The 26951-nt window shown below is 45.9% G+C and overlaps 1 protein-coding gene across 1 annotated transcript in view; it reads right to left on the bottom strand.

Moving 5' to 3' along the window:
• Positions 1 to 26694, bottom strand: part of SOS2 (SOS Ras/Rho guanine nucleotide exchange factor 2) — a 38743-nt gene extending 12049 nt beyond the window's left edge. The window contains exons 1-15 of the mRNA XM_044436273.1: positions 26683 to 26694; positions 24794 to 24919; positions 23710 to 23841; positions 22938 to 23102; positions 22414 to 22617; positions 19440 to 19583; positions 17183 to 17293; positions 16015 to 16113; positions 13052 to 13179; positions 9830 to 10485; positions 9612 to 9693; positions 6606 to 6728; positions 4918 to 5021; positions 3927 to 4143; positions 2380 to 2499 (exon numbers count right to left, since the gene is read on the bottom strand). Of these exons, the coding sequence (XP_044292208.1) occupies positions 2380 to 2499; positions 3927 to 4143; positions 4918 to 5021; positions 6606 to 6728; positions 9612 to 9693; positions 9830 to 10485; positions 13052 to 13179; positions 16015 to 16113; positions 17183 to 17293; positions 19440 to 19583; positions 22414 to 22617; positions 22938 to 23102; positions 23710 to 23841; positions 24794 to 24919; positions 26683 to 26694 (2423 nt within the window). The remainder of the gene's footprint in view (positions 1 to 2379; positions 2500 to 3926; positions 4144 to 4917; positions 5022 to 6605; positions 6729 to 9611; positions 9694 to 9829; positions 10486 to 13051; positions 13180 to 16014; positions 16114 to 17182; positions 17294 to 19439; positions 19584 to 22413; positions 22618 to 22937; positions 23103 to 23709; positions 23842 to 24793; positions 24920 to 26682) is intronic.
• Between the last annotated feature and the right edge of the window lie 257 nt (positions 26695 to 26951).

Below are 26951 nucleotides of genomic sequence, written 5' to 3'. Positions count from 1 at the left end.
TTAGTTGCCCTCACAACACTCTTCAGTTCTCCCACATCAAAAATGTAACTTGAGAACATGGCAAAAAAGTGTGCACATAACCTGCCTCACCTTCTTTTAATACAATCATTAAACCGGAAGGGATCGAAAGTACGTCTAGAACAACGGTGAGAAATCCACTACTGCACCGTCCCTGACAGGCAGCCACCCTGCCTCCACTTCAAAGTGTCTGTTAAAGTGGGGAAAGGACTAGCAAAAAGACTGTATAAGGACAGCTCATGAGAGGGCAATTGTAAAAAGAAAGAAAGAAAGAAAGAAAGAAAGAAAGAAAGAAAGAACGAACGAACGTACATCAGGCAAGAAAAATGGTACATAGCAAAACCTTTTGTTCCGGCTTATATTTTCTCCCAGGAGGCTTCAGTCAGCCTAAGTATGGCCTCTAGCAATCAGCAAGTAAAGATATTTTTAGGTTAAATCCTTCCTGAGGCTAAACGAGAAACTCTGCATAACGGTGCACAGGCCATTGACTATTTCTCTGCATAACAAGAGTTTGGTCCATTAACTTTAAAAAATTGTAACAAATCAATGGATTTTAATTGTTTACTAGAAATTTCATTTAAGGAACTTAGGTTTAAAAATAGACCAAGGGAGTCTGTACTAAACCTTCTGTCCCTTTGTTGGGGGCCTATTGCTTGGAGTATAGAAGCATCATATGAAAATATTTCTATGAAGATTCTGTGATATTTTTGTATGTTGAGCAAGTTTTGATTGTGGTATTATTATTTCTGTAACGCCCAATAACCAAACCTCTCTGCATGGTTTACAATGGCGTATAACACACATTAAAAGGCCATAAATCCCATGAAAATACTGTGTTTTAAAACAAAACAGTGGAACTGCTAAAACAACATACAACGAAGAGCAGCCCTGTAGAAACACTTGCGATGAGCGGTCCCCTCAAGCCAAGTATATTTTTAAAACCTGTGGCATAAGCAGCTCTCTTATCCTGGCACCAAAACGACGACGAGGTTGGTGCAAGGCAGGCCGCAGACTGGGGGCCACCACACAGAAAGCCCCCCCTCTCGTTGCTGTCTTCTGAGTCGCCCTCAGGGGAAGGCCCTGGATACGGAGCATCCAAGCAGACTGCAGTCGCTGAGGTGCTCCACCAAGTATTGTGGTCCCAGGCTGTGTCAGGCTTTAAAGGTTAGAGCCGGCACCAAGAACTGGGCTGAGGCGGAGGCGGCCAGCGCAAGCCGAGCAGAACTGGTTCTATGTTCAGACCTGCAGGCCCCCGTTATTCATCTGGCTGCTGCACTGTGGCTTCTGGACAAGGGCAGCTGCACGTTGAGAGCATTACACTGCAGCTGTCTAATTCAGAGAGCCCCAGACTGCAGATCACTGACACTGCTATCCCCATTCGGGGAAGGGCATGACAGAACCACCAGCTGAAGCTGACAGAAGGCACTCCATGCACTGCGGCTGCCTGAACCTCGCGTGACTGACTAGGATGGATCAAGGAGAACCCCCAAGCTCTGAACCGAGTCCTCTGGGGGAGAGCACCCCTATCCGGCACAGACTGAACGACTCCTATCCCGGACTAATGTCTCAACTGAGCTTCAGTTTGTTAGCCCTCCTCCACTCCATTATTGCAGCCAGGTACTACAGCTGGCACCGGCTGGAGTCAGGGGTCAGACTAGATGGCCCGAGACCCCTTCTGACTCGCTCTGCTTCTTTGTTTTTATTAGCGCATCCACAGCCTCATCTGCTGAAGCAGAAGGCCGAAAAGAGACAGTGAAATGATTCTTGTTACAGAGAAAGGCCGGAGGCTGAAATCTGGGGATGTTTTAGATTAGGCACTTTGTGAGAATGCCCTAGAAGGACTAGCCAGCAGGGCTGCTTAGCGGTAAATTACAGTGCAGAACGCAAGCTGTAGGATGCATTCCAGTTACTCCACACTGTGAGTGATGGACAGAACAACTGTTAAAATCCGTGAAAAGCCCAATTAGAATAATCTGGGGATGTAAAGACCAGTAAGAATATCAGTAAGAATTTCACCTGGGCGCTACTTTCATGGAGGTGCTCCTTACTTCCTGCAGTGAAGGATGTGGGCGTAACTAAGGTGAAATCGTAAATCTATTTTCTAAATGCAAAGGCTGGGAGTTGCAGGGATTATGACATTATACATCTCAGTCACTAGGTGGCACTGGCTGAATTATATTTGAAGGAACCAGGCCTATTTTGTTCTTGCTTGCGAGGGTTAATACGGTTAGCAGCTAACTCTCTTGCTTGGGCATCCTCGAAGCCTTCCATAGCAAGAAGCCCCGTCAATAATTCAGCGGTGGCTCCAGTGCTGCTTGATTTAAATCCTCCAGTCCTACTTCATTCAGAACTACCACTTACTTTTCAAACCAAAGTGTCAGATTTGTTGTATGACGAATCATTTTCAGTAGATTTGGAGAGTTGATTTCTTTATCTTCTTTTGTCCACACACTCCCAACAAGTTCCGATGGCTGGACAGCCCTGTGAGCCGGGGAGGGGGAGAAAAGCCGCAAGGGAAGAGGTGGAAATAATATGAGACAGAGGCAGGTGAGGTGGAGTCCTGTCATTCATGCTGTACAGGTGATACCTAAGGACCCAGAGGTGTAACGCCATCACCTCACAGCCAGTGGTCGTGAGCTGTTGCTTTTGTCTTCCTAAGCAAATCTCCAAAAAAGGGGAAGCCCAGATGGAGTACAATTCACTTAGCTCAATGGTGTGGCCTCGGCTGCCACCCACAGTCCCAATTCTCCTAAATTTACGCTCTAAGTCAACTCCATTGCTCCATGTCTTTGTTTTAACCATCACTGAAAGAGAGAGAGAAAGATCTGCTCTCTTGTATAATGCCATGTATGCAAGAAAATAATAGATCCGGAATGGAACAAACTGAAGCGGGCTACCATTTCTTTTTTTCCGGGGAGGGTCTATAAACCCTTCTGGAAACGCCCCATTGTTTGAGTGCTTAATTATAAATGCAGGTTCACAGAGCAGCAACTGAGCCACAAGATGCCTGTCTTTGCCCTCCAAATCACTTCTGTCCCCCAGGCCCTCCTGCTGGGTGCACTGGCTTTTTTCTGCTCAAGGCAGGAGTAGATTCGTGTCCTCTTGAGCGGCGCTACCTTGATGGCTTCCACATGATGGCTTCTTGTTGCTATGTTGCCTGCATGCACCACAGCACGCCAGTAGAGAACCAAGGACCTCAAAGCCTGGAAGGCGAGGCGAACCGCTCTCAGCTGCAGCCGGCTGACCGGCTGCCGAGCCTCGGATCCCTGGAGCAATCTGTCCCTGGCGGCCTCCCAGGCCGGCATCGGTTGCAACTTCACCCTGAGCAAGTTCTGCTGGGGGCATTTCCCAGGAGAGCTGCCAAGGAACAAGCCCCCAGAGGACAGACAGACCCACTCACCAGGAAGCCTAGGTGAGCCCCAGTGGGCAGTTTCATCCACCTCCTCCTCCCTTGCACCAAGAACAGAGCAGCGGCTGAGGAGCACTCCCTAGAAGGCGGAGCGCAAGACCCAGGGGGTTTCTCCTCTCGCAGCCGGAAATCTACTGGTCCCTCAGCCCTGCCTTCTCCTGCAGGAGAGGAGCTGGCCCATTTGCCACTGCCCATCGGCTGCACCCTCCCTCCCTCCTCTGACTGAGAGCAGCTGAACTATCAGCAAGGTTCTCTCCTGCGCACCTCCGTTCAGGGCTGGCGGCTCAGTGCGCCAGCCACGGTGCACTGGGAGCACATCACGCTCCGCCAGTGCACGCCGTCAGTGGCAGAGGTGCTTGCTTACACAGGGACTGTGCACATGGCGTGCGGGCACACTCCTCCCTTCTCCATGTGCAGAACAGATCTGCTATGCGAGAAGCACTTCACAGCTCGCCTGTGTGGGGCAACCTTTCGGCACCCCACCAAAACCGTGGATTACCTGTACAGATCAGATTCCAGGAGGGTCAGCTGCCGAGCAATCTCTATGGGATGCAGCGTCATGAGGTCAAAGGTCTCAAACTGGCGGCTGATGTGCCACTCAATTGCGGGAGGAGGGCTCTCAAAAGTTATGTTATGGCTAATGCCATTTGCATGAGCTTGCTTCTTCCTCCGGATAATCTTTGCAATGGATTCCACCCACTTCTTCATGGATTTGCCTGAAAGACGGTTCAAATTTTGAGAATTGTGGCGGGGAAAGAGGCACAAAAATGGAGAAAGTCTCAAGCTCTGGAAAATTGGGGGAAAGAGTGTGGCTACCCAGAAGAACTGGACTGGGACCCCAGGAGTGTCGGAGCTGGCCCTCCCAAGCAACAAAGAAAATAGTGCCAGCTTTATATAGTGAATTTTGCAGAATAAACCCAGGGGCGGGGGGAGGGCTCTGTAAACACATGAATGCAAGCAAACCAAAGACTTTCAGAGAGCAACATGTGTAAGGACACAACCAAATTTCGCACAGCATCTCCTGCACAGCTACAGCTTACTTGTAGCAAAACTGCATGCAGGTCTTCCCATCTGGCAAGTATGCACATTTAGCTGGTTGAATAACATGACGTACATGCATATGCTAATTATGCGCACGGTTTTCCTACAAAGGCATGGAATCCAGCAGGAAAAAAGTTCTGTGCTTGGTTTTGGTGCTGTAAATCATTTGAAAATATGCACTTTTTTCTGGAAAACACTAAGCACAGACCCAAAGAGATTTGTATCATGGTTGTATAGTGCAATTCTTTTCCTTTAGTAAAACAGAGTATGAATTAAAAGGAAACTGATGTGACAAGTGGCTCGCAGCATTGCAAATTCCATTTTCTTCTCACACATGAATAAGCACAGCTCCAGAAGATCTCTCAAGAAACAGGCAATGTTGCGCAAGCCAAATGAGGTGCAGCATCTGGGTTTAAACCAAATTAGTGCAATTAATTCAAGCCACATACCTCTTACACTGGAAATAAAGGTCTCTAGTTTATCAAGAAGCTCCGGATCTCTCTCAAAGTCATAAAAATGGTGTTCCACCCAGTGCCGAAACACATTTAATACCCTGGAGATAAAAAGAAAACAGGACAGAGCTGAAGGAAGAAACAACCCTGTTTTACCGTGTGCAAATACTGATAAAGCAAGAGGGCTGGAAGGTGGGTTTTCCTCATTTTTGAACTGTGGATCATCCTGCGAGCCATACATTTATTTCCTCAATTAAAAAATCCCTTTCTACTGCTAACTCTGAAGGGCACATCCTTGTATTTCACAAGGGAAGTGAAAACAACATCTTTACATCAATTTTGGTGATGGAATCCCCCCATCAGAGCCACAAAAAAATCTTCAGTATATTATAGGTATCTCTCTAGAGCCTGGACAATTTTCAGAGTCTTTCTAGATAATCCATTTATTCAGGTTTTGCATCTTCCTTCAAACATGAAATTCTAGAGTGGAAAAATTTTATTTATTTTGGGGGGGCGAACCAACCATCTGTAAAACAAGAACTAGGATTCATTGAAAAAAAAAGGGGAGAGAAGGGATGAGGAAGCAAAACAAACATTCAAGTCAGTGTAATATGCAAGTCTCTAAACAATAAAGGAAGACAAAAATTAGATGGTTCACAGAGCCAGTCCAGGACACAGAAGTAACAGAAAGCTGGTTGAAAAGCATCCACTGACTGGCAACTGGCGTGTGAGTGGGCAAGGGAGTCCGGATGCTACTGCAGCTCTGCCTTGGTCTCTTCTCTCTCCTCCTTCAGTTTCTTCAGAGCCCTTCCTGACAATCTGTCTATTTTCCTTCCTTTGCTTTCTCTTCAGAATGCTTTTTCAAAATATCTTTTCCCCCATTCTGCTCAGTCCTCTCTCCTCTCTCCAAAAAAAAGTCCTCCTACTGCAGCTCCGAAGGTCAAAAAGGGGTACAACTCAGGGCAGTCCTACTACACAGGATTCCACTAGTACGGGGGCCCTCAAACTTTTTCAACAGGGGGCCAGTTGAAAGGCGGCGGCTACATGCGCGGGCCAGTGGGGGGGGGGGCTGGGCGCGCAGCCTGGTGAGACGTCGTTGGGCGCGCGCGAGGTGGCAACTTGCTGGCTCGGAGATCTCCCAACGAGTCCAAAACCATCTCCGAGTAAGCAAGCCACCACCTCCCGCCCGTGCAGCAAGCATGCGCACGGGAAAGAGGGCGGTGGTGCGGGCCGGATGAATGGCCAAGGCGGGCCGGATCCGTCCTGCGGGCCTTAGTTTGAGGACCCATGCACTAGAATTTATACAAATACAACTTGAAAAATTTCTGACTGCTTAAGTTAGCCTCCTCTAAGCTAAGGAAAGCCCTGCTGCATCAGGCCATGGATCCGTCCGGCACAGCATTCCGCAGATTCCAGGAGCAGCATTTGAGTGCACCAGCGCCAAGTTACCCAGCAACTGGTACGCACAGTCCTAAGGCCTCCGATACCCGAGCTAGCAGCAAGCCTTTTGCATAATATTATTCTCTCCATTTTGCAGGTGACCAGTCTGCAAGATCTGCCTAAGTTCATGAATGAGGTATGGGATCTGAAATTTGCAGCACATACTTAGCTCCTATGCTATGATACACCTTGTGAGTACCAGTGCTCTTCTGGATAAGCTTTCAGCGTCATACATTCCCACAAACCTGAGTTGCACTGGCTGGACATATTCCTTGCGAAATCTTTTAAGGTCTGCACTGATCGGCTGCTCCCCTTTCTCTACTGCCAGCTTATCTGCTTCTGTTGGCTCAGGATCTGGGATTTCAAATCTAGTAACCAAAGAAAATCACAAAGTAAATGACAGTAGATCCAGAATAAGGTTAAAACCACCCTGAAGCACACTGTGGTCCACGAATGGGAGAAAGTGAATGTGCCAGTCATGTGTGATGACTGAAAACAGGCTTCCATTATTGATTTTAGAGTATGACATTTCAAATGCAAATGGCATGTGATTTACTCATTCTGTCTTAACACAAGTATCCCAGTTTCTGCATCAGTAAAATACTTTTTCAATAGCAAAATTCAGTATGGTTTTTCTGTCTCTTTCCACATAGCCGTGAAAGCAATCCTACTTCCTCGACATTTATTTTGTTCTGCTGGTTCTTGCTTTATACATCAACAGCAGGAATACTATTCAGCCCTGAAAGTCACAGTGGAGGTGACATCTTGAGCTTGCTAGACCGCAACTGATCTGCTTATCTGAACACACACGGAATCAGCAGCTTGTGCATTGTACTAATGGACTTCAGTTTCCAACATTACAGGAAAGCTATAAAACAGATTATTTGGGGCTTGGGGAAATCCCTAGCTTAAAAAAAAGTTAAATGCTATACTTTCAGGGACATTTTCTGCAGTTGTTAGGTTCAAATGATTAAACACTCCAGGCAGTCCCCAAGTTAAGAATGAGTTCAGTTCCTGAGAACGTCTTTAAGTCAGGTTTGTATGAAAGACAGGTCACACAAGTAAGCCAAATGTTTGCCTTAGTATATGTATATATTTTACCTTTCTATGCATATAAAACACTTCCATATTCATTGAAACATCTTAAACACAGTACAGCATTGTAATGATACAAATACAGTAATAAAAAGGAATTACAGGTACTGGAGAGAGGAAGGGAGGGACGGAGGGAGGGAGAGAATGAGAATATCTGAATATGTGTGTGCCGGTATACAGTACTGTAAACAACAAATAAAAGAAACAGTTCTTAAAACAGTATAAAACATTCTTGAGGCAACATTAGGCCTAACATTAACTGATGGCGACGTGGATGGATCTGGTGCTGGAGAGTCAGGATTCAACTGAGCTGCTGGGGGCAGAAGAAGTTGCGTTCTTGAAACTGGCATCAAGAGCCATTTTCGTTTTCTCATCATGAATGGCCCTGTAGGGCCTGGTTACAAGGGCAAATGTTTCAGACAAACCGAAGGGGAACGGTGTGCCCTACAAGTGCTCCAAAACACACTGGCCTGGGTACATTGGAGCTGACACGGCAAAGCCAAACGCTGAGAATACTGCATTTCCAGGCAACTAGGCTGCCACTGGTGGCATCTCACCAAATGTGTCACGCAGTTCCCTAGCGGTACCAGCGACTATGTCTAGCGAATCCCTATCTCTGGAGAAAAGCTGCGAGCATCTCTAGGAAATTACACGGCCACTGAGGATGTGTCATCAAACATGTTGCCTAATTCCCTAGAGATAGTCATGGCTTTTTGCTAGAGATATTCATACAGGGTTTACAGGGGCTGTGCGTTCATAAGTACAGTCTGTTTGCAACCCAGGGACTACCTGTGTGGGCAGTGTCCAAAGCTGGCACTTTGCCAGCATTCATTAGGTTGTGCTAGAGGGAACAACCAGTTTTATTTATGTCTTACAGCTCTATGCCAACCAATAGCCAAAGGAATCTGGATGGTTCACAACCATGAAAAACACAGAATACGAGATGATAAAATGCAACGTAACCTTTTGAAAGTTAAAACTATATTGTAAAAATAAAAAATAACAAACAAGCAGAACCTAGTTGCAGTGCAAAGAGTCCAAACAGAAACTGAAAAGCTAACATGCTTGGAAAATGAAAAGCTCTGCACTCCGTGCTGACCAGAGCACAGTGCAGGCAGCGAATGAGCTTCCCTGGGAACGCCGTCCCACAGCTGGGGTGCCACAGCAGAACCGCCGCCTGCTCCCTCTCTCTGGTGGGGGAGCCTGCGGAAGGACTGTGGAATGTTGGTCTTGGGGCCTGGGCAGGGCCATAGGGATGGCATGATCCTTCAGGGAACTTTGCCGCAAGCTCTTTGGGGCCCAGAAATGGACTGTCATCCAGCTTGCTGCCCTAGTTTGGGCCAGCTCCAGTTTCCAGACTAGCACTGTGAGCTCTTCGGACTCCCTTCTGCTCCAGAAATGCTGCGGTCATTCCCACTCGCTTCAGGGCAGCTTGGGATTAGCCTTCGAGTGGGAATGACACTGCATTCTCTCCCCACAAGTCTGCCGTCTGCTATTATTCTACTGTGCCTTAATGACATTTTTAGTAGCTAAAGCAGTATATAAATGTTAACTGCAGCAATGATATCGCTACTCCTGCCATATCTGCTATTTTGCGGTTGGAGTGAAAGATCTGCTCAGCTAGGGATGACGCTTGCTTTTGTTGAATGGCCACTCTCACAAACCACTACTACAACACACACACACACACACACACACACACACACACACCAGTCAGGTTTCTGTCATTCCCTCTCCCCTTCATTTTCAAGTTTTCATAGCCAAGAGGTGTACAATCAAAACTGAGAAACCAGGACCCAAAAATTTCCAACAAAACTGAGTTGATCAGAGACCAACTCCGGATCTCCCTCCTCTTTGCTATTTTTATTTTTTATTTTTCTAAGAGAAAGCCACTCTTAAGTAGCCTCACTTCTTCCATACATATTCTGCTTCAATATGGGCAAAGTACTTCAACACTGTAGTGCCAGACCACAAAAGGCTTTTAAATAGCATTATTTAATTAGGCACTTAAATATGGAAAAGCCCTTAGAACAGATTACACCAAAATGAGCGTGCAAACATTTAAACTTACTGCAAAGCTCTCCAAAATAGGTATTAAATATTAAAAATGTAACAGCAAATTTAATCAGAAAACAAGTGGGGAGGTTTTTACGCACCTTTCTGTTAACAAACTGAGGAGTTCTTGTGGTTTACAAAAGGAACGGTATGTGGTAAGGAAAGTACGTACAAAATTAGGATCTAGAAAGGCAAACAGGAACAAGATTAACATGGACCCCAATCAAAGCCCTCCAACCTTCAATTAACTGTTTCTCTCCCGCGAGCTAACACTACAATGGCGGTTGCGATACACCCAACAAGTGTCAAGGCCAGATACCTGCATACATGTGGTAAGTTAGCCTTTCAATGAGTTTCACCACCGTTCCGCCCTTGATAATGGGAATTCCATTTCTGCTCTGAAGGTTGTCCTCAAAAACAATATTCTCCTCCGAGTCTTCCACGGCGAACTGGTAGATGCTGGGGCTGGGGAGCCTCAGGGGCTGCTCATTCTCCTCCTGCAACAGCACCGCGTCCAACATTCGGTCCAGGGTGCTGCGATACTGGAGGGAGATGAGTGCTGCCATCCAGTTGCTCTTCTCTTCCGCGGACTTGGCGGCAAAGATGAACCCACTCTCGTCTTTGGGGACCAGTTCAAAAGCGTTCTTGTATTCACAGGTGTCATCTTTGTCAATGATGTGGACCTTCCTCATGATGATTCTTTCCTTGAGTCGGTACTCTGCGCTGCTGTAGCCTGGGAGCCGGGACTGGCCGTGGTTGGCCTTGCAGCTGATCATCAGGCCATCAAAGAGGAAGACGTGCCGCTCGTGCTTGGCTCCCACCCTGGCCAAGGTGCCTTCCATGATGAACCCATTGCAGCACTGGCCAATATCTTTGCCTTCCCAGCCATCAATGTTTTTCTGGATCTCATTCATCTTCTTAATGGCCAGGTGCTTGCTCCTCACTTGGCGGTTGTAGAACCAAAACACGGGCTCCCTAAAATACACTCTTTATTAGATTATAGTATTTCCAACATTGACAGTTATAAGCTGAAAAAGTATCACGCTTCTGTGACTTGACTGAAATACATTTCAACCACCACAAGGAAAATTTACTGAGAAAACCATTAAAGCCAAAGAGCCATACCCAACCCAGATTAACAGAAACATCGCAACAGTTCAGTTTCAGCTGAAACATTCCAACAGTTGAGTTGGAAGAGGCCAAGAAGGCCACCGGATCCAACCACCTGCTCAGTGCAGGGCTCCAAGCTAAACCATCCCTCTCAGACGGTGCGTCTTGCACGCTGACTTCCTCTGGAGTGGGGGGCCAGCACCCTCCCTGCTCCTTGGTTCCATCGCTGTGCCGCTCTCACAGTCAAGAAATCGTTCCTGCTCTCTGGTCGGAACCTGGCTTTCTGTAACTTGAGCCTGTTATCCCTTGTCTTGCACTCTGGGGTGATCAAGGAGAGATCCTGTCCTTTCTCTCAGTGGCAGCCTCTCAGTTACTAGTAGAATACTATCCTGTCCCCCCCACCCCCGTCTTCTCTTCTTGAGGCTAAACAAGCCCGGTTCTTTCAATCTGCTCATAGGGCAATGTTTCCAATCCCCACATCATCCTTTCTGAACCCTTTCCAGCTTGTCAGCATCTTTCTTAAATGTCACACATCAGCTAAACACCCTGGTTTGCCACTGAATGTAAGCTATGCCAGCCACACATGGTTCAGGTTCATGGTTGTGTACATGCTCTTGACATCTCTGTTTACAAAATGCGTTTCTACTTTTGACCTAAGTGAATTTGTGCATCATGCCAAGCCACTGAAAATAAGCTGCAGTAGACGGCTCAGTTGAACCATAACATGTAACTCCCAGCTAGGAATGTTAGGATCTAGCTGGAAATGTGCTCTCTCCTCTGGCCAGGAAGCAAGCTGCGCTGAGATCAAGTCTAGCGTGGGAATGCTAGGAGACTCCTTCTTTGTGCAAAGTGTGCAAGATATAGAAAGCTTACAGGTCGTGTGTGTAGAAGCAGAATTCTGCTTGCACAGCTGATCTGCCAAGGAAACCTGACAGGTTCCAGCCTCAAACGAAATTCCTCACACATGTCTACAAATTCCACCAATTTGATCTAGCTTCTTTCCCCCTTAGTCCTCCAGCCTGCCCCCTGTTCATATCCTGGCATCCCTTGAATGGCAACCCCTTCATATCTTCACTCTATGACAGAAACTTTTCCAAATCCACTCCCTGCTCCAATCACCTATTTTCCTTGGAATCCTTACTCCACCCATTTTCAGTCCTTCAGAAGCATGCAGATGATTTAGTAATTTTAAAGCAACTGTTTCCAGTGTCTGATATGTATATTTCACAGTCGCTGGAGAAGAGTCTAATGCTGGGAACAGTTGAGGGCAAAAGAAGAAGGGGACGGCAGAGGATGAGGTGGCTAGATGGAGTCACTGAAGCAGTTGGTGTGAGCTTAGGTGGACTCCGGGGGATGGTGGAGGACAGGAGGGCCTGGAGGAATGTTGTCCATGGGGTCGCGATGGGTCGGGCATGACTTTGCAACTAACAACAACAACAACAGCAGTTGCTTACACAAGCAGATAAATCTGTGTATACTGCCAGAGACCAAGAGGAAGCACCGAGAAAGGAAACAAATTGAAAACAAAGTAACTGCTCTAAAAAGGTGCACTAAGCGGGGAGGGGGCAGAGAAATTCGTCACCCCTATTATGCCTTGAACTGATCCCTGTCACTTTTTGAGCTCAGGGAAGCCTCAAAAGAGTCAGGAAATCGACAACTGTCAGTTCAAGGTGTAAGAGGGAGAGAATAAAGTTGACACATGGAGTTATTGGCTCCTCTCACCCAACTCTGGCTCTTTTTTAGAGCAAGTACTGTTGGGGTTGCTGAACTTCAAGCGAAATTGAGCAAATCTCCCTTAAGTATGTTTTTGAAGATTAAATTTGTTCCAATCTCCCTGAAAGAAGAAGATGACTGAACCATATGGAATAACTGGAGTGAGCAGATATAATTACTACTGGCCTGGGCACCTCATGGGGACCATCCAATGTAGCAGCTGCTGTTGCACAAGAATCAGGGAAACACAGAAATAGGGAAGGGAGTGGGCAAGTTCCAGCTCAAGATGCAACAGTGGGAGAATGGCACTGGTGGGTACGAGCTTAATTACTCTGGTTGAAAATGGGTTGTTGTGAAGTCTGAACTTGGCAAGATGAATCAGCTATGCAGTTTATAAGCCACCTAGAAGTCCATGGCTTCTTCTCAGGTTTCAACCCCAGCCATGTACCTTAATAAATCTGGCAGCCATGGCAGCCCACATCCAGCAAGGGAAATTATGCTAATTAGACAGCGGGTGACTGGCATACACAGGGAGGAAAAATAAGCCACGTGCTTGGTTTCTCCTCCATGACTGTGCAGTGTCCTAGCAGAAGGCAGAGACACTCTGCTAGGGTGCCTCGCTCACAGCCACAGCTCCCCTGACGTGACCTGCCCTCTCGAGCCAATTCCACCCTTCCTGCTCCTGCAGCCAAGCCCCCTCGGGGGCCAATTTTCTCACCCTGGGCGGCGCCTCGGTGAGTGCTTGTTATATATGCGCTCCATGCTACACTGGAGATTCAGGAGAGCTGTGATGGCTTGTTTCAAGCATTCACGGTCTTCTTCATCTTCGCTACGTTCTTGCAATTGCTGAAAGGACAGAAACAGGAGGATTCGAGATCATACGAAGAGCCCATTCGGATCAGGCTCCATCTAGCCCAGCTTCCCGGTCGCTACGACCAACCAGTGGCCAGCACCAAGCCGCCGGCAGGACACAAGGTGCAGCCCCTGCCAGCCCTGTCCTCCGTGAATTTGCCAAATTCCTTTTTCAAGTTGCCCCAAGTGGCGGTCATCACTGTGTCCCACGACAACAAGTTCATTAGCTTAATGCGCACTATGGAAAGACGTCCTTCCCTTATCTGTCCTTAACCTCCTACGATTCAGCTTCGTGGGATGACCCACTGGGCTCCAGAGTTACGGGGTGGACAAATTCACTTTGTCCACAATGAGCATTACTTTGTGCACCTTTATCATGTCTCCCTGCCTTTACCGACCCTTTTCTTGAGTTAAATAATTCTAGCAGCTGTAACCTTTCTTCCTGGGGAATTGCTGCAGCCCCATGATCACTCGGTTGCCCGTTCTGCACTTTTGCAACTCTATGATACCCTTTCAGATGCAGTGCCCACACTGGTGGGCATTTCCCTTGTGCTGCCCATCACAACCCCAAGGTCACTTTCCTGGGCCGTCACCACTAGCTCAGATCCCATCAGCTGAAGTTGACTTTTTCATCCCAAAGTGCATTACTGGCCTACTTGTGAGGCATTTCCTTCCACATCGATTGCACACTGCTCAGTTGGTTCTTTCCAAATCTGCTCCCTTCTCTATAGATTCGAATGCATAATTGCCAGTTCAATCCGCATGTTGTTCATATAATCACTGTACTGACTTAAAACGAACGAACAAACTTGCAAATTTTGGTCAATGTTCTTAACATGTGTCTACATATATATTAGCATACACGTGCAAACATCTGATAATGCACAGGAACAATAACCTTAGCCTTTTCCATTCCCTCCCACCCCACATTACAACATTAATCATGACAGCAGGCTAGATTATATTACATAACCACCTGCAGATTTGTTTCCTTCTAATTCTTCTATCCACATCTCAGAACTTGGCTTTTCTCATCCTGCATTTTAAAATTCCAAGACTGAAGTTTCATAGAAGACGACTGAGTTTCAGGAGAAGATAGCAAAGCTCCATAAAGGCCCATGAATTTTTACTCAACTTCGAGTTCCTGATATGTTGTTTTTTGTTTTCTAAAGATGTATGCGACTATTTTGGGGTTATCAGTACATCTGCCACCTCCAATTCCTTTCTTTCACCCCAGGAGTGGGCGTTTGGATGTGCCCCACTCCAGGCACTGCTGATACCCCGTTTGAGATGAAAGGATTGGCGATACTTGCCTAGCCCTCAGTGAGGGGAGACACATGAACCCACTGTTCCAATGCACGCACAATCTTGTGGGATGCTGAATGTGTGAACTGACTCTATGTGACAAATTACAGTTAGAAGGAATTAGGTGTCTTTAAGTTGAAGGAATACTGTTGGGGGGATGGGAGGTTGTGTAAGACATTTCAAGAATTTGTAACACTCTCAGAAAGAACGTTTTACTCCATTCCTTCTGAAACAAGAGAAGAAAGCGGGATCAGGAAAAATGTACCTGAAAGAACAGTTCAGCCACAAAAACAGGGAGGGTTACCCAGTGTTACAGCAGGAGATTGGATAAAATCTTATTTTGGGAGTCTTCCAATTGTATGACAAAATTCTATGCAATCATGATTTGGAACATTCTTTGAAGCTAAGTCACTGAGTGTTGGGCATTCCGACGGATTATTCATTTCCTCACGCACAAATTACAAGTCCATGCCAATCACAGCCTCATTTGAGAGCAGAACAAGCTTTTTAAAGCAATTTAACAGTGAAAATGAAAGCTTTTGAGTTACAGCAAACCCAGGACTATAATTAAAAGACTTTGGCCAGAGGCTATCTCTTCTCTTATACTTGACTGTAAGAGAAAATTTTATTGCACTCATGTAAGAAAATGACAACAATGGGGCCGTTGTAACTTGGAAATATCGTAAGAAGGCAGGCCTCACTGGAGAAGACCATCGTGCCAGGGAAATTCAAAGGCAGAAGGTGATCAGATGGATTGCTGCCGTCAAGGAAGCCACAGCCTTGCATTTACACAGCCGTGAAGGACAAGATATGTTGGAGGGAATACATTTACAGGCTGCTCTAAGTCAGAGACAAGATACGTGACAGCACGGAGCAACGACGACAACACGCTCCTGTAAGGCACGGCAGTGGCAGTCAAGTTTCGAGGTAGAAATTCTTCAGTTTGCAGTAATTCCATTTTCTTCAAAATCAGAAACAGATGGAAAAACACAAGGCACGCAGTGGGGGAGTCTGCACTAACGACCTCCTGTCTGTTTGAAAATATGAGTCGTCGTGCATAAGCTTCATCCCCTTTTATCCTGTAACACATAAACTCCTCTGTGGGTTGTGAAGCCTGATATGCAAACTTAGACTGGTGGGTTATTTAAGAGTTAAGCAACTTACTGGTTGACCTCAAATCAAACAAGAGGCTAACTGCCTAGTTGCTTGATTCCGGCAACCTGGGTTCAGACATTGTACTCTGCAGCCTTTGAAGGAGTTAACCATGGGTAATGCAGGAACGGTGGAGAGGTGGGCGTGACACCGACCCCCTGCACGCTCAGCTCAACAACCCATCCGTTTAAAACGGGTGTGGTCCTCGCATGTGAATCAAGGAAGGAGTAAACCCGCACAAAGGTGTCGCTTCAACTGGAAGTGTATCCTTTTTAAAAAGCTTCATTTTAAACTGCAGCTCACCAGTGCATTCTAAAATGATAAAAGCAAGATCTCTGAAAAGTCAAATATAACTGAAAAGCATTTGCTTACCTGTAATAATTCAAAGTAGTGCAAACAATGATAAACAGGAACCAACATGAGCCGTGGAAGGACATACTGTACTGCCTCTTTAAAACCATCAGCAATTGACTGAATTAAAAAAGAAACAAAAAAGGCAAGTCTTGTGTCAGAGGGGAAGAAAGAAAGCAGGCCATTTTTAAAAATTATATTGATTTGATTATTAAGAGGCTCCCTAAGAGGCAGTTTAGCAGCAGTGTTTTCAGGGCATGCTTAATACATCTACCATGGTGGTAAAGCAAGGCAAGATGGTTTTCTGAATATCCAGTCCGCCTTCCTTGCTTCCCTGCGCCCTCTTGTTGTTCTGGCCCTGCAGAACAGACAGGAAACTTAATACGGGCCAAGGGTGTGGACATGATCCGGGTTCAGGAACATGGCTGCCTCCCCGCAAATCTGCCCCACGGAGCAAGTGAGACTCCCACTCAATGCCCTTGGACCCCCAGTGGAAGCATCGGCTGGAGCTTCTGCAGCCACTGCCTCAGGTGGAGAGGTGGCTTTGCTCGGCCAGGTTTTCCGCAGGGCAGGGATGCCGGGCGGGAGAAGCCCACGAGTGCTGTCACCTTCCCCAGGGGCTCAGTTGTTTTCAAGACGCCTCCCTCTCCCCCCAGGCAGAGGCTTCCCATCCCTGCACCACCACCACCACCACCTGCACCATTCACCCCCCCCCGTCTTCCTCTGGGCCAGCTCCATTCTGCCCTCGCAACAGCAACCTCGTGAGTCTGAGAGAGAGCGGCTGGCCCAAAGCCACCCAGCAACCTTCATGGCCTGCACCCCCAAGAGGGGATCTCCCGGGTTCCCAGTCCAAAGCTCTCACTACCATGCCAAGCGGCTCTGACAGAGAAACCTGAGAAGCTGCCTTGCCCTGTTGGGCCATCAGTCCAGCGAGCTCAGCATTGCTGACAGCACGGCCTCTCCAGGGCTTGAGGCAGGACTGTTCTTGCCTTATCTGGAGATGCTGGATCCAACCCGGCACCTTCTCCCTGCACAGCCAGTCCTCCCCCCCCCCGAGGACTAAGTGCTGGTGCAGTTGAGTGCATTCTGGGATGTCTTTGTAGTACAGTTGACTGCAAACTGCCCTGAAAATGATTCGATCGGTAGGCAGGGAAGATATACTGTTCAGAATAAATACATACACTCCTACCTGGAAGTGTAGTGCCACAGCAGGTTTAGCCATCAAAGTATTAAAATGTTCATGATACTGGGACGAAAGGATATCTTGAGACAAAGTCTCATATGGGTCAAAGGCTTGCTCCTGGTAAAACAGAAAACAGTAAAGCACCCAGAGGTAAAATAAACATTATCTGGAAAAAGGGCACATTGTATGGGGGCCCTGGATATAGTCATTCCACTGCGATGTGGGGAATGGAACGCCAGCACCCAGCCTATTTTGGTCAGTGTCTCCTGAAGGCTGACCTGGACAATGTCAACATTACCTAAGCACGTGGGAGTCTCTGAAACAGCATCCAAGTTAGGTAGGGGAATGGGCAAGCTGGATAAACTTATTTGGCTAGTAGGGATATCGTCCAAACACATTTGGATAATGTAAAAATGTGGGCAGTGACGTGCTTATAATACCAATCACCTCAAGGCGTTACAGGTCCTTCATCGTTTATTACTTATTCACACAATGCTTGAGAAAGCGCTGCTTATATTATACAACATAAGGGCAAGCTATGCTACAGATACTTGGAAAGTGGCTGGAACTCCTGTGCTCTCTTCTTCTGCTTTGGGGAAGGGTTCTCCCATCTTTCTTCTTGCTTTTCATAAACCACAGTTTGCAATGATGTCTTAGGAAGCCATGTTCAGCACTAATCTCAAACTACAATTTGGAGCACACTCCAAAAAAGGTTTGGGGGCAAGACAATCGTAGGATTTCCAATCTGAATGGCACAGAAAGGTATGGTTACTGAAAACTAAGAAATGGAGGAAGTCACTCTCATGCAAGAGGAAAGAAACAATACATAAGGGCCTTCCCAGTCATTGAAATTCAGAAATATGCTGCGGCCTATTTTACCAAGATTACCATCTTAATACTCTTTGTATTTAGAAAGCCTTCAATTTAATTAAATGCACACCCCTTTTTAAGGGCCATGCTCAAACTTCTAACGAGCTGAAGTGGAGGCATTTCCCTGTACATGCAAAGGGCTAAAGTATGAAGGGGCTGAATGTGCATGCAGAAGCTCTGCTCACCAGCAACCCCACATGCTTAGCTGTTGGCACGGCTTTCATGCACTGGCAGGGGCTTTGTCCGCATGCTCAGCTGAAGCACATCTACAGTCAGAAACCCAGACTGTAGGTTGAGAGACAGGAATCATGTGCGTGCTAATGCGCCCTCCCCACTTTAGCCTTGCACATGTTCAGGCGAGCCCTGAGATGCAACTGGACAGCCTTCTGAGGAGGACGGTTTGACCTGGAGTCCAGGGAACTGCACCTGATGACCCTCTGGCCCTTTCCAGCTCTACTACTCTATGATTCTATATGGCTCTGATCTAGATTACATGCTCGTCTTTTTCTCATGTTTTCAGGAAATGGTAGCAATTATATCTGCACAGTCTTCAAAAGTAGCGTGGCAGGTCCTAGTATATTTTAGCAAATTGGGGGAAACCATCTGTTTCCTACAGGCGCATTTTTGTGGGTAAATATGACAAAAGAGGCCACCGCAAAATAAGGCCACAGGGTGTTCTTTCAGAAATGCAGTTCTCAGAATGCTTCCATTTTACCCATTCCCTAGACACATCAGTGATGTCTTCTTCAACGAAAGAGGTCCAGGAGATATGCCATAATCTGTCTGTCTTTTATTTTTAAAATCCAAACATACATTGCCTGGTGGACAGAAAACAGTTTGGAACTTTTCCAGGTAAGGATTTTTAGGCTTATACGCAGATACACGTTATCCAAAATTATCCAAAATTATGTTATCTATTTCTATCTAGCATATTGTTGTTGTTGTTAGTCACAAAGTTGTGTCCGAACCATCGCGACCCCATGGACAACATTCCTCCAGGCCTTCCTGTCCTCCACCATCCCCTGGAGTCCACCCAATCCCACACCTACCGCCCCAGTGACTCCATCCAGCCACCTCATCCTCTGCCGCCCCCTTCTTCTTTTGCCCTCAATCCTTCCCAGCATCAGGCTCTTCTCCAGGGAGTCCTTCCTTCTCATCAGGTGGCCAAAGTATTTGAGTTTCATCTTCAGGTTCTGGCCTTCTAAAGAGCAGTCAGGGTCGAGCTCCTCTAATCTAGCATATTAGTCAAACGTATTTCCATTTAATAAGCTAAGAGCTTATGTTATGGGGTGGAGGGATCCTCCAGTGCAGGAAACACATATCCTGATCCAGCAGGGGCTTTAAACTCATCATGCTCACCAGCATAACAAGCTGAACAGCTTGCCTAACTCACCTCTGCGAGGTCCTCAAAACAGCTACCGACCAGGGGGTGAGGACTGCTTTCATCGGTCATTTCCACTGTGTCCTCAATTAATCCCAAAAGTTTCACTGTCAATTCATGGATATCGGAGATGTTGCTAAATATCATGTCAATATCCTGAGGAAAAGAGAAGCCATCTTGAATGTGCATATGCAACTCTCTACTATCATTTAAATATTCAACTATTTGGTTAAAAATGTGCAGGGATTTCAACCAGATGGAGAGGGAAGATGAAAGAAGACATCACAGGCTGTTGCAGACAGCAGGGCTTCCATGCAATTCACAGTGTTCTCATAACTTGCTAGTGCTCATTATCCAAGCCTGAACATGTAGCCTCTGGATCTATCAACGGCACCGGGAAGTGAGCAGTCTTTAAAGGCAGCCCGACACAAGCAGGCACGCTTGTTCCAGGAAAGGGCAGGTCGGTGCCGAAGGCGCTCCACTGACCTGACCTGGCCTGGCCTGACTTGTGCCCTGCATGACTTCTTGAACTGCTAGCTTTCTCTTGCATGACTCATGGGTCCCATTTATGCAACACTCTGAGTACAGCAACGGTGCCGGATACAGCCCCATATGACGATTCTGCACAGTATCCTTTTCCTTGAGTCTCCTGGTCCCCTCTGAAAGCTGGCTAAGTCCTTGCTTTATTTTTTGAAGGGAAAAGGATTCACGGTAGAAATTAAGAATGCACGGATCTTATTAAACCTGGTCTCTCTGTGTTTCATGGATGGTCGGGTCATTTGTACCGTTAACCATGCTGCCTGAATGGGAGGGGGGTTGGAGGTGGGAGGGAGTACAAGAATTTTATTGCTGGTTGCTAATCTGCACTTGTATAAATCTCCAGAAAGAAGTTTGTTTTTGAATGGTCTGCAAGGCCACAGAATCCTACATGACCCTATTCATAGAAATGGAAATTCATTTGCAACCCCTTCAGCATACGCGCAGTATACCCAGCTACTCCGAGTATCAGAGGCGCCGTGCAGATCCAGCACCCTAGGTGGCACACCAGTGGCTGGAGAGTGGGGGGACAGGGTGGTGCTGCACGCATGTCCTGCTCGTGGGAGCCCATGGGCAACTGGCTGGCCACCAGCTGAACAGAATGCTGGACTGGATGGACCCTTGGTCTGATCCTGCACAGATATTTTTATTGTGTAACTTTGTTTTTGTATAACTTTGTATAACTCTGTTTTTGTTGTAAGCCGCCCCGAGGCTTTGTTGCGATGGGGGCGGCATAAAAATGTTTTAATCAATCAATCAATCAATCAATCAATCAATCTTATGTTTGTGTCCATATTCCTCCAACAGTAGAAATGCTGTCCTTTTATGCAAATAGCATTTATTTCAGTGAGGCTCCTGCAGAGGAATTTCTCCTTCTGTTGCGCTTGGAACACTTTCAGAAGACAATATGCAAGATTTGTAAAAGGCATTTGGTGGTTCATTGTACACTGCAACATTTGGGGATTTGTTATAAATTGTACCTGTCGCACCATCATTGTCAGGTTGCCTCAGTGGCATGAATGCCATCAGGTAGCTTTGACTAGTGGTCTAGCAACCATCCTATCTGGACAGAGTTGGTCTGGTTTCCGGAATCTGTCCTAGGCAATCACTGAATCAGATCACAGCAATGCGCTCTGTCTGGGGCTGCCCTTACGGATTTGTGGCTTATACAAAATGCAGTAGTCATATTAACAACTGGACCAGAAATTTTGAACAAATGAGACCCAGGCCCCTTCTGACTCACTCTGTTTCTGTGTTTCTATGGTTTTGTACCACAATACTTGGTGGAGTACCTCTCCTAACTGTAATCGACCCAGACACTATGATCCACTTCTGAGGCATGTACCAACCCTGAGGGAGGCGTGGAGGACAGCAGTGGGGGACGCGGCATTCTCAACAGGGCCCCCACTCCTGTGACCTGCCCTGGAAGCCTGCCTGGTAGCAACTCTGTCATTCTTCTGAAGCCAGCCTGAGACAGCCATCAATGCTGAGGCACCCAGAGGCATCCGTTGATGGCTCGCTGGGGAAACCGAGGCTGTTAACAGGGGACCTGGTAATGAGGGGGGTGCCATGCAGAGGTGAGTTGTGACCCTTTTTCCCCCTGCAGTGGAGGGCAGGACATGTTCCAATGGAGCAAGATTCAGGGTGGATGCCAGGAAGCACTTCCTGACCGTTAGGTCCCCGAGGGTGTGGAACGGGCTTCCCCGGGAGGTGGTTGAAGCCCCAACGGTGAGGGTGTTCAAGGACAGGCTGGACATGCACATGGGAGGCACGTCATGAGCAGAGCCAGCTGGAGCCGGGGGTCAGACTAGATGGCCCGGGATACCCCTTCTGACTCACCCCGTTTCTATGTAAATCTATTCTGTATTACATTTCAGCTGTTGAATTTTTCAATTTTAAACTCTGTATTTTGGAAAAAAGTGCTTCATTGTATTACATTCTGTTTTAGAAACTGCTGTAAACTACCCAGAGAGCTTCAGTCATTGGGTGGTACAGAAAACGAATGAATAAGAGGGATTCAAAATTATGGTATGTACACACTGATTTTTCACCCCCACATTTTGTTGTTGTAGCAGAAACATATATGCCTTGGGCTCCTGAAAACAGCAAAAATTCCCTTAAAAATATGCTATTTTAAGATAATTTCTTGCAAGAGGTCAAGACTCATGGTGTAGCTCTTACGTTAATACAAAAAAGTTCTCACCCACAGGTATTTACTGGAAGGTCAACAGATTTTAAACCTATCCTGTTCTGACTCTATTCTTGCCTTCCCAAAATGCACTCCAACCCCAAAGCTGTATATTTCTCCGATTCTTTGGAATAAGACATTTGGAGGAAAATGTTTCCCAATTCACCATTCCATTTTATCAACAGCTCATCAGCTGATTATGGCTTGAACTGCACAAGTGTTTAAACACTGAACGATTTGCATGGCAAGAGACTGACTTACATGAGGTGCAAACAACTTTCTGTTAGAGAGGAAAGCTGCTCGAAATACTTTTATGATCAGATTCAGCTCCCGCAAATACTGTCTTTCATCTGCGATTTCAGCCCTAACAAGATCGTAATAGTGGAGTTCACCAGAAGAAGAGGGCTCTTCCTCACAGAGAGAAACCAAGCCAATGTCATCTTGATCAAACATATCCATCAACACCTAAAAAAGACACATTTTATACATGACCAAGTGTTAGCAGAATTAATTTAGTATGGAGCTACTACCTGACTGGAAACCACAAAATTTCTATGCTGATTTCTGTTTCTAAATTCAATTCTGTTTTGGTTCAATTAGTATGTTGCAGGGATAGGCATTCACAGCATCTTTGGACAGGAATAAACAAGAAAATTTTCAAAATCAGGGCAAGGTGCCAGTTATCTAGCCGAAACAAAAAAGATAATAGTTACAAACTCATAATTAATTTGGATGCATATGATACAAAGTGCTTGAATAAGCCCTGAATTCCCACGGCACCTTACCTTATCTGCACACATTGATACTTTAATGTCTTGCTGGGAGATCTCAAAGTGCCGAATATTGAAAACATAATTGCCAGCCAGTTTTAGGATGTCAGCAGAGATATATTCCAGAACAGCCACAATGTAAAGGGACACATTATAATCTATTTTATAACCAAGAACCTCCTGAAAGTTAACAGAAAGAAGCGTGCATAAGATTTCATGTACTCTGTTCTTATATGAGCAAAGGGCGAAAGGTGGCTGGGAAAAGAGATGGCAGGTGGAGCAAGGCCCAATTATGGGTCAGTAAAGAAACAGCAGCGACTGATACGTCGAACACCCGCCACCTGGCTGGGAGAAAGATGCTGCAGTCCCTGGACAGAGAAGTCGGTGCCTTTCTGTCTCTTCCAACATCCTCTTTCCTTGTTTCAGTATCAGAATATGCTTATTGTGAAACCACTGAGCAGGAGGGATGCCTGCTTATAAATGTTGCAACTGGGGCTGTTTGTACTTCCTTGTTGAGGAAAAGAAGGTACACAGCACTGACCCAGGGACATTTTTAATTGTTACTTCGTATGTTCCAAGGCAGAGCATGATCATCTCAAAGACCCTCAACTGGTATTAAGGGAAGAGACAGGCTGAACATATAAAAACATACATATTATCAGTACAATTTCACACAATCCTAGTGGGTAGGTCCATGGAATTTACTTTCAGATGCATGTAGGCAGGATTGCAGCCCTAAATGACTAGATCTTAAAAATACCTATTGGCAGCCCTTAATAAAACACACCTTTAACAAAGGATGTATTTTATCAACTGGCAGGAGGAGAGGGTTTCTTCTCTTTCGCTTTTCAATAGCCGACTGGGCATCCGCGATTGCCCACTTGTCAATTGGGTGAGGAAAGGTCTTCTGAACACGCTCCTGTCCAAACATAGGAAATAGAGTTGAAAACAGCTGCTGGGCTCCCAAAGAAAATGGAGAAAAGAGCATAGCCTATTTCTTTCAGCAGCCCCAAGAGCAATGGAATTTCTTCTTTGAGGCAGTGACCCTCACCTCCAAACTATCTTTAATTCCAACCACACACTTTCTCAAATTGCATTTCAGAACACTGTCCTGAGTACCCGGAGGAGGGCTTTCTCTACGGTGGCGCCCAATCTATGGAATGTGCTCCCCAGAGAGGTCCACCTGGCGCCATTGTTATTTGTTTTTCGGCGCCAGGCTAAGACCTTTTTATTTAAAACTTATTTTAATTGTTAATTTATTGGTATTTATAGGATTTTAAATCTTTTAAGCCGAGATGCACCGGGTTTTAATATTTTTGTTGTATAATAGTTATATATGTATATGCTGTTTTTGTTGTGAGCCGCCCTAAGGCTTTGTTGCCATGGGGGCAGCATAGAAATGTTTTAAATAAATAAATATGAAGCAGTAGAGTGCAATGAACCGAACACAACATTCGAGGTCAATAAAATGCATACTATCATAGATCCTCAAAAAATTCGTTTATGGCAGCAGAAAAGCAGTTCCTCCAATATGTTTCATACCAGTAACGCATCGCCATTAAATACCACCCACAGAACACAAAGATTTACAGCGATTTTTCAAAGGAAAGACGCTCTCCCGTGTAGCCCCCCCGCACGATTCATTGTGCTCACTGTAAATAATAGCTTACGCTGGCCAGTCCTGCTTAACACACTGCTCGCACCAGAGGCTGCTACTACTGCTCTGCCCATAAGCCAGGGGGCTGCACAAACATGTTTGGTACCCAGTCTATTTGTCTGGGGAAGCACAACCCTCTCTCCTGCGGCTTGTTCTTCTTCCTGGACATAATGTTTCCCCCTGTTTTCTCCCTTACATGTACAGCAGTTCATACCTCCACATCTTGAAAAGTCCGAGGCTGTGCGATGCATAGCTTGTTTAGCAGCTGAAGGATTAACTCCTCGATGTAACAGAGGGAATCTTCCTTGGCTGAAAGGTTGGGATGGACTTGCTGTTGAACCTGAACAAAAGTTGGTTGGTTTTATACAAGTAGAATAGAGATTAAAGGTAGTACAGAGTTACTGACAACAAACTCTTGGTTGTCATTTCAAGAACCTGCGTATCCGCTGCATATCCTCCAATAAAGTATCAAAACCGAATGCTTATGCAATCCAGACAAGCTCTTATTCAGTTAATTCAGGGACCCTTACAGCTAATGGGAGGGATAAGGATCCAACAATAAATAAAAGTGATTTGTGAAAGTGATGCGGAGATACTGCTAAGAATTGCAAATTCTTATTGCCGTCTTTTTTACAAGGAACCCTTCACTATTTTCCTTGCTCTAGAAAACAGGAATACATTCAGCAGTTGTCCTGTTTTAGATTCACTTAGTTATATATTTAATTTGCCCATTAACCAGAGTATTCTGGATGGATTACAGGCAGCTAAAAGACTAACATATGAACAGCTGAAGTACAATTACTCAAACATATAAACATAATACAAAAGACTCAGCATAGAAATAGGAAAAAAAAACCCAAAATCTAAAACTAGGTCTTTAAAATACCTAGAATGGTTTTTGCTTGGCACTGACAGCATAACAATGTAAACAAACGAACTTCACTGGGATGCTACAAGTGACAGGCCACAACCAAGAGGCCCCTTTCCTTTCCTTTCCTTTCCTTTCCTTTCCTTTCCTTTCCTTTCCTTTCCTCCTTCCCCTCCCTTTTGCAGCCATCTGCCTAGGCTTCTTTGCCATGGGCACTTGGAATAGGGCCTTCAAAATTGTCAAGAAAGTCTGAACACATACGTACCTTTTGAGAAAAGGGGAATCTGAAGGTTCAACAGAGCTAATCTTTTAAAGCACATACTGGCCAAATGATAACATTTTTATTTTGAACAGTCTTACATTCGAGGCAATAATTTAGAAATTTTCTGACAAACTTTTAAAGCAGAGGTGGAGAACATGTGGCACCCACCTATATGTTGTTGGACTACAGCTCCCATCATCCCACACCATTAGCTGCACTCAAGGATGATGGGCGTTCCAGTCCAACAAAAACTGGGGGGAGGGGCATATGCTTCCCTTCCCTGTCCTAAAGTCATCAGCCCTGATATTTCCTTCAAATGCACCATATGGGGGACACAAAAGCAATTCAGAGGATGAATGCAAGATATTTAATCCTAAATTATCATACTTGGGAGGCTAGGAATACTTAATTTCTTTTCCAGCAGCTTATAGAGCCACCACTGTTGATTTCTTCCTTTTCCCTAGGATATGCTACTGATACATACTTCATGATGGGAAAAATATACTTTCCCATGATCCCTTATTTGCATGGCTTCCCCTTGATGAACTTCTCCACCCATCTGTAGTCTTGGCATCTGCCAAACACTAAGCTTGTGCACTGATCAGATCGTAGGGGCTGGGCAGATGAAAGGCTCTGTATGGGGTACAATTTTCCCGGGTGTGAGTAAGAAAATAATGTACTATTTATCTGTTTAAAGGCTAAAATAAGTGAAAGCACAATTCGTGTTGGCTTAGAGAAAGCAAAACTTAAATGAATGGGAAACTTCTCATTTCTGTGCAGAGGAAAAGCACGGCTATTCAAATAACTTTTGTTTTCAGTTCAATTGTCTGTGTGGAAAATTCTGTAAAAGCTGTCGTAAATCTGCTTATCCTCTGGCCTGCACTTTGATAGTGGGATCTGACGCATGGTTACTCAGAAGTAAAAACTGAATGGGTCTTACTCCTAGGTAACTGAAGAAAAGATTTGGGCATACTTGGTACTTCATGCCTGTGAAAAGTCAATCCATCCACACAAAGTTAAGCTGCTCCTTAAGCTATTTGGCCTGGAAGAGATGCTGGTTAGCTTCACACAACACATCAAAGCGCACTGTGAGACCAACCACGCTCCTGACAGACCATCGGGCACATTTTGGCTATGGAGGCGCCCACCCCTCCTGCCCCCCAAAGGCAGCAGTTAGGGGGCAGCAGAACAGGGGGCCCTTTTCCTTGCTTATGCTGCAGCCCACGAGAGCAGGCAGGGACA

This window comes from Varanus komodoensis, unplaced genomic scaffold (assembly GCF_004798865.1).
Source record: "Varanus komodoensis strain SLA01 unplaced genomic scaffold, ASM479886v1 scaffold3, whole genome shotgun sequence".
Classification (NCBI taxonomy): domain Eukaryota; kingdom Metazoa; phylum Chordata; class Lepidosauria; order Squamata; family Varanidae; genus Varanus; species Varanus komodoensis.
Note: the sequence above shows the minus strand (reverse complement) of the source record. Positions and strands in the feature narration are given on the sequence as shown.